Here is an 8,467-nt window from a genome sequence, read left to right as displayed (position 1 = left end):
TTTCCAAAGGGGTATGCCTTTTGGGAGGACTTTCTATGGGATATTGTCCCCCATTTCGTTGTTAATTATTGAAGAAATCTGGGAAACTCCACGTGGCCAGCCCACTGATTTTGGGCGAACCCACCACCAGTATTCAGTACTTGTGAATTCGCATCTAACTAATCGGCCAGTGTTCAGTGGTTTTATCCATTCGATCACTGCGGGCTTTAATTTATCAATGACAGCAGAATACGTGTGCGATTTGCAGAGGGGAATGTCTCCAGGAACGACTTTCTATGGGAATCTTATGGGAATCTGACCCTTACAAACACGAAGAAAATCCGGAAAAATTTCAAGTGTCCAGCCCGTTGTCCCACGGACTGCCAGTCTTCTGTGGTATTTATCCATTAAGCTATTGATGGGTAAAGGACATATCATCAAATTGATTGTATGTTATGCTAAGAAATGTATTATATGTCAGATTAAGTATAATTTCTGACGTATTTATTTAACGATACTGCTATATTTTCATATTGAACATCGCGATCAAAATTCGCGAAACTGTTTATTGCTTTTAATTCTTAAACGTATTCATTTTATTAAAATGTCTTTAAAATTTATTAATTAGTTTAATTTAATTATAATAATTTATTATTTCTAGTTAATTTGTACGTTAAAATTACTTGATGGACCTCAAATCGGATTAGAATGTTTAGATTTTGTATTTACAAAGGCATCTTTTCTTCGAGTAAGTATAGATATATCTTTTATATATTCTTATAAAATGTCAGAAAATTTCTATTCCATAAAGTTTGTGATAAAATAAATTTGTTTTTCAGATGCTGGAGAGTGGAGTTTCTTTCTTTTCTACTTTGAAAGATATACAAGATGCGAGGAAGCCAAAGATTTGCAAGTGAATAAAATCACTTTAGTCATTTCAACAGTAATGAGTTAATAAATGCTGGATGTTATGCAATGATGAACATGCTATACTTATACCGTAGTTATGTATTTATCTATATTACTGCAATAATTGGCATGTCTTGTTACACGTGCAGTGTTAATGATATAATTATAAATATTATGATTATAATTTACAGTACAACCAGACGTTTGTGAATTCAATTTGCAGAAAATGAATTGAAATTGAATATCATGTGACGTGACGTAATCAAGATTGTTTTTAAAGAACGTATTGTCTTTGCGAAACAATAACAGCTTAGAGGAAAATAATTGAAGCAAAAAGCCGGAGTTTTCATGGGAAGACGTTTTGTAGGAAAATGCCTTCATTTAGGTGTTAATCACGTGAAAAAACCCCCTAAAACGTCACCTTGCCGGGCTGAACTATCACTAGTGATCGTTGGTATTAGCCACTCGTCACTGGTGGCCTCCCAGAATAATAGGTAGGCGCCTTGACTACTGTCTGAGAACACGCGATATCAATGGCATTCTTTAATTGCTTAAATTATTTTGAAGAAATTCTCCAATCGTGCCAGCAGTATTATCATGGTTTGAATAATGCGTGCAAAAGTCACGTTTTCATTGATTGACGCTGTTCAACCAGAACCGTGACACTCTTATAGGCAGTGTACTCTATGCTGGCTTCAACTGGCCCTGTCCTTTTAACGTCTTCCTTGAAAACAAGGACATTTATTATAAGCTAGCAGACTTTCTCTCAGCGACGGCAGCACTGAATCCAGCGAGCAGTCTACACACCGCAAACAACAGTGTTCAAAATCCTGATTGAGTGGACTTCTCTTCAACAGTGTTTCTTCATGTACCCAGGAACTGTTTCCTTGTGATTCTCACTTCCATTGTGACTTTCTGTATCCTAGTGTTATGCTACTGTTCGCTACGCTACATGCTACTGTCTTATCTGTTTTACTGCTTTGCTTGTTCACCCCACCGCTTGTCAGGCAGTTGTCCTGATGCGTGCGCTGTGGGATCCCACCTCTTCCTCCCTCTTCCTGCCCCCACTTTCATCCCCTATCCTTCGCATTTCTCCTTCTTCCTTCATTTCTTTTCCCCTCCTGGTCGTACCTATGAGTGATACCAGGAGTTCCCCCACTTTTCATAAATAAATAAATACAATAGCGTTTCTAAACTGGAGCCAATTAAAACTGCGTATGCCGCCATCTGTTATATTTTATTGTAAAAAGTTATAAATGCTAATAACGAGTGTAATCGTCATTAAGTCCGTCTTCACTCGAAACACCACACAAGACTCTACCTCCCACCCCGTTGCCCTTTAACCACCAAAATTTAATAGCATTAATCTCTTAATACACACACCTCTCTGCAAAATTGCAGAAATTTTTGGCAAACGACAATCAAGCTTCAAATAGGGTAAAGAAAATCGTGCCACCCAAACATATACCACACAAACATCCACACATATAGAAAAAACAACCTGAATTTTTGTTTGCATTTCTCGACGTTTCAAGATCCCGAGTCAAATAATGTAAAAATCTTAGAGAAGGGTCAATTTTGACCGATTGCCATGTTCTCTATTATACATAACACATCCAGAAAAGTATAAAGGACGCAACACTGCTCTATAAGTATTCATGTGATAAAATGAATCAAATTTATTAATGAGATGTTTTGATATTGCGAGTGAACTTACCGGTCATTTCGGTCAAGTCAAATGTATTCCTCCTTATTTTATGGTTAACATTATGATATTTGTTGTATTACTCTCGTGACAGTAAAAGTAGGATGTAAATGCGTATAACCGTTAGAAAAGGGAAATCAAGAGACAGTATGGTTGATGTGAACGATGGGTCTAGTTTATGGATTATTAGAAAAGAAGATAAGGCATTTAATCAAAGTAAAAACAACACAAAGAACAATAGTATTTATTAGTAGAAATGATAAATTTTATATTTTAAAACACTTTCTTAGATCAAAACGTCCCTAATTTCACAGCTTGTTCATAAACAAAAGGACAATTATTTGCCATAATTAGTTCATATGCAGACCCCGAACCGGCATGAAGTATTTTCTTAGAAGTTATCATATTCCAGACATGGATCAAATAACTGTCTTTAATTTCACGAATAACTTTTTTGGCTGAAGTATTGGAAAAATAATCCTCCCATCTATCATAGAGTACAGGAAATGCTGCTTTCGGATTTAATATTGTAAAGTCACAATTGTTTCTCTTCTGTAGGTCGTTTAAGTTGCTTCCATTACAATATGAAGTAAAAATTCTTGTAAAAAGAGGTGGACCAATGCTCCCAAAAGAATTAGTCCTGTATTCCTTACTAGCGGCGTTCATACAATTTAATAGAAAAGAATGATTATGATGTTTTATACCGAATATACTACCACCTATAGATGTATCATGTTCCTTAATTACAAAATTGCCTAGAAAGCTGATAGATTTTAACATAACAATATCTAGATCTAAATATATTCCTCCATACTTCCAAATCAAAGCGTATCGAGCGGCATCACTTAGATCAAGTACTTTGTATTCACTCTTAATCCATTCTTTCCGCTTGCACCACTTGAATAATGGAGTATCTTTAAATATTTCTTGAAAAGTAGATTTTATAAATTGTATATTAGAATATTTACGCGTTAAATTGAACATATCTCGGGTATCGTTTCGAGTGAATATTAACACATTAACTGAAGCTGATGAGTGATAACGAGCAGTCGATTCAATAGCACACGCTTGACGAACATTTAATGACGAAGAACCGGACGTTTCGGCAAAAAATATATTAGCGGAATTCACTTTGAGCAAACCAAGTTGACCAGGAATGTGATGTAATAAACTGGATACAGCTCTGTGAATTTTATAGACATTTCCATTTTGGTTGAGGAGATATGTTATCAACAAGAGGAATAATATAATTCCTATTGATAATCTTGGTATTTTATCCTGAAAAAATTTTAAATTATTAGCAAGAATTATTATTAATATTTTCCCAGTCGAGTAGTTTGTGGTATAATAAGTTTGACTGAAGCCACCAGTAGCCCACAAGTGGTTGAGTGGATAAAATCATTGAACACTAGTAATTCACGCGGATTCGGGTCTCACCAACAGGCTGGCCATGTAGAGTTTTCTGGTTTTCTTCACATATGTAACACCTAATTTCCTCGTCCCTCACCATCTAGCAGACTCCAAAGTGGTCTTTGTCGAACTTACGGACATGGAAAATAAATCTCTTAAATAATTAATGCCTTCTTAGGGCTGAGAGTCAGAAAAAATATTATAAATTTTCCCCAATTATACTAATTATAATTCCTGTTTGGCTCTGTCGAACTTCGACCTTTTTGTCAAACTATTTTCCACTTATAAGAAGAGAAAATAGATTTTAAAGCAATTGATATCTTAATTTTCATATGAATTGATTTTTTTTAATTAAATAAGATGCTTTGTCTGCACTTAAATATATTTAAAAGTACAAATTATAGCCTACGTCAATTATTAAGTTAAAATGATTTATCTTAATTTCTACCCTGAGACCATTTGTACCACTTGTACCACTTGAATAATGTGGTACAAGTTAACTCTACCTTTAAATTCTGTAAAAGGAACCGTAGTTATAATTATTTTTAACCGAACAGAACGATTTGCTTACCATTTCCAATACAGCAATTTAACATGTAGATTTTATTTTATGGATTTTTTATTCATAAATTGAGTAGATGTAGTCATTAATATAACATCTGTCTACACTCGTAAATGTTAAATAAATATTAATTTAAAAAATTTAAAAATAATAAACAACTAAAGTATTACATGCATTTTCTTAACTCGAAATTTTCGCTGCTTTGTACTTTATACATATAATTAATAAAATAATGCAACGTTCTGTTTCTGTGCTGAATATTATGCTTTTGTATAATTAAAAAAATGCAATATTATATGACCGGAGGGTCGGCATTTCTCGATGCCGCATCGGGATGACACCACTGTGTCCCGTTCAACACAGAAGCCGCTGAGGCGAATTGTTTTGTTCGGAATTAGGTCACGCGAATGGCGATCGGATTCCAGATGGAGGACTGTGAGACGTAAGTAATGCACTCAGATACTAGGTTTAACAAACAAATAACCGTTTATTTTCAAAAACAAAGAGTACATGATACGAACTTCTTAAGATATAAATTTCACTGATAAGTAGTCGCGAGAGAGTGAGTTTACATGAGATTTCGCGTGGGGCTAAATATCTGTAGGTTGAAGCTTTCGGTTGTAGACCTGATTCAGGAGAGGATTCTGTCTGTCCCTTAGGAAGGTTGGCACGTTAGAAGAGTTCTGGATAATGTATTATACGGCTAGACAGCGAAGTAAATGTTCCGTTCTGGGAGTAGATTTGATGTCGATGGAATCTAGGATTATTTCGGGTTTCAAAGATGAAGTTATTCCAATTCGCAGGCACTGAATGTTCCGGGTCAGAATCGATAGTATAATCCGTTTCAGAGTATCGGTCGAAGAACTAGCGACGACTGATTCTTTCGGCCGTCAGTTCTGATATTAAAATCGATATCGCACGGACGGCAGGTCAAAGGATCACGAGAAAGCATTGTTTCGCCATGAGAACATGCAAAATGAGATGTTCTCAGGTAGTAGATAACAACAGTTATCAAAATAGGTATGATGAAATCGTGTTATTTTTTTGGTTTGAAGTCCGGGTCATCACAATTAAGCCTATAATATTTACTTATGTTGTAGTTTTCTGCTGCAATGCAAATTAATCTCTAGAATTCTGAAGACGAGGAGAAGACTATTCCTGATATAAACAGCAACGATATATACAACTGCACTCGAATATGGGCGAATATGAGTAAGATTGATTACTTTAAGAATATTCAATTTCAGATGAACAAACCTGTTATAAACCAAGCAAAAGTTCAAATGTTTAGTGGTGACATCAGTCAAGGAGAATTAGCCTAACAAATTGCTAACTTACAACATAAATTTGATTATGTTTTTGTAATTTTTAACCAAAATTAAAGTCTACGGATAAGGAAATAAATAAAATAAACATCTATAAATATCCAACGATGTCATAAGTGTTCAATGATACGAATATTTAAACTGGAAAAAGAAAATACAGTCGTTAAATTCAGCCTAACGCAATACACTTTCTCTTGATGAATTAGTAAATGGAGAAAGAGAAAGACAACGTAATTTATAAGATCTATTTAATAAAATATAACTCGTATTTAGCGTAAATAAGTGTGTGATAAATTTATAATCTGGAATAAACCTATATAATTAGCAATCAAACTGAAATGAGCTATTCTGGTTGATTTTTTTCCTACATATCAATATAATTAGTATAAATAAAAATAATTAATATATAAAAAAAATATATAATTATATATTGCAATAAAAATCAGAAGCTAATTATTAGGTTACAACATTTATAAGGAAATCAGTTAAGTGTTAAATGCAGTATTACGATAATTCAACCTCATTATTAGCATTCTCCATTTCTAAACATCCTCTTAACATCATTATATAATAAAAATTTACATTTATGTTCCAAACTCTTTTTTAAATATATAATCATTCTTACACGTAACAGACTCAAAAAATATCATCTACATCTACATTAAACTCTATCTATATACAGTATATTTTAACGATTATAACAATACTAGCGGATGGGCCCGGCGTTGCTCGGGCAAAATTAACCATAGTGAAGATTAAGATTATTACATTATAGCCAACCTTGCCCGTTTTCACAGAATGCAAGAATTGGGTTCCCCTGTTTCCAGACTAATTAGAGAAGTTTTAGATGGGTCTACAAATATGTTCGATTGCCCGCAAAAACGAAAAAAACTGTATCTGCGTCTTGCACGTCGCTTTCTCTTAACAATTCCATTGTTACGTAACACTTTTATTGTTGACAATTCCATTGTTACGTAACACTTCCATTGTTGATGGAAGTGTTAAGCCTTATTCCTGTCCCTCTCCCCCGTGGGGAGGAATTTCGAAAAATCCCTGTATAGTGTGCGTTCTCGTGACGTACCCTAATTGTGTACCAAATTTCAACTTTCAACTCCTAACAGTTTGGGCTCTGCGCTGATTATTATTATATCATTATTATTATCAACTCGTCTCGATTATATATATATAGATTACCAAATACAGTAAGCACACTTCTGTTGTACCTTTCAAAAAATTAAATATTATTTATTAAAATTATATATCAATAAATAAAACTTTAATTTCTTCTAGAAGTATCAATATATTCTATGTCTAATTTTTGAGTATCATGTGTAATTTAATTGTCGAAATCCGTATTATTACTTGAAAATACCGTATTTTCTTCAGCTATTGCATATAATACTTTAATTAAACTCTTTATATAATGTATCATTTTTGATATTTACTTTATATATGAATTTTCACGGAGAAAAAATAAAACTTTAATTCATTCTCGCTTTAAAACTTAAAAATGATGGTTTGAAGCATTCATTGTACTACGTCACATGATCGGTTGTGACGTCAGGTTCATGTCTGGTAGGTATCTAGGTGGCCATGTCCCAACTTTTGCCTATGATCACCATTCAGTATCCTGCCTCCAGCCCTCCCCCTTAGATATACTCGCGCCCACTTTGGAAACCACTGGTTTAGATAATCCTTTTTTATAAATTATACATTTTCCAAAAATTTAATTTTCGTAATACAAGATGTTTTGGGAATAATCTATACATATAATCGAGACGAGTTGATAATAATCTTATATATAAAATTCTCGTGTCACAATGTTAGTTACCTTACTCCTCCGAAACGGCTTTACCGATTTTTACCAAATTTTATATGCATACTCAGTAGGTCTGAGAATCGGCTACTATCTATTTTTCATACCCCCTACACCATTTCCTTCCTTTCAAAAATATATTTATATATGGATTAAGGCTTTTATGTCCAACAGATGGCGCTACCTTCCGACGACCTAAGTTTGCTTTTCTGTGAGGCATTCTGCTTTTCTGTGAGAATGGACTGAAGCAGATCATTTTCTATCTATCTATATAAATAAAATATAACGTTCGTTTGTTCCTACCGATTCCTTTGAAATTTTGACACAACGTTGCATTCGAATACGCACGTGTTTTTATATAATATACATGTCGAAATTCCCCCCAGTGGGGGGAGATGGACGGGATTAAGGCTTACTGTGAAGAACTCGGCTTCTATTATACTATTTTACATGCGGTTTTTTGCGTTTTTAATTGTGTTTTAATAGGTTACGTCAACAGAATATACACTAAAAAGGGATTTTTCGATATTCCCCAGCGGGAAAAGTGACGGGATTAAGGCTTACTGTGAAGAACTCGGCTTTTATTATACTATTTTAGATGCGTTTTTGATTGCGTTTTAATAGGGTACGTCAAGAGAATTTACACTAAGAAGGGATTTTTTGAAATTCCCCCCACGGGGGAAGTGTTATACATTTATAATAGATACATTTTGAGCCACAACAACGTGTGGCCGGGTCAGCTAGTAATATTAATAATAATA

General features: G+C 34.0%; 1 protein-coding gene across 1 annotated transcript; it reads right to left on the bottom strand.

Moving 5' to 3' along the window:
• Positions 1-2,814: 2,814 nt before the first annotated feature.
• LOC136989565 (lactosylceramide 4-alpha-galactosyltransferase-like) lies at positions 2,815-4,074 on the bottom strand. Its single transcript, XM_067287782.1, has 2 exons — positions 4,031-4,074; positions 2,815-3,871 (listed from the first exon to the last, which is right to left on the bottom strand). Exons 1-2 carry the CDS (start codon positions 4,043-4,045, stop codon positions 2,885-2,887), a joined length of 1,002 nt encoding a protein of 333 aa, XP_067143883.1. The 5' UTR covers positions 4,046-4,074; the 3' UTR covers positions 2,815-2,884.
• Between the last annotated feature and the right edge of the window lie 4,393 nt (positions 4,075-8,467).

The sequence above is a fragment of the Centruroides vittatus genome, unplaced genomic scaffold (assembly GCF_030686945.1).
Source record: "Centruroides vittatus isolate TY-2023 unplaced genomic scaffold, ASM3068694v2 scaffold_712, whole genome shotgun sequence".
Taxonomy (NCBI): Eukaryota; Metazoa; Arthropoda; class Arachnida; order Scorpiones; family Buthidae; genus Centruroides; species Centruroides vittatus.
The sequence above is the reverse complement of the archived record's forward strand: the minus strand, read 5'-3'. Positions and strand labels throughout refer to the sequence as shown.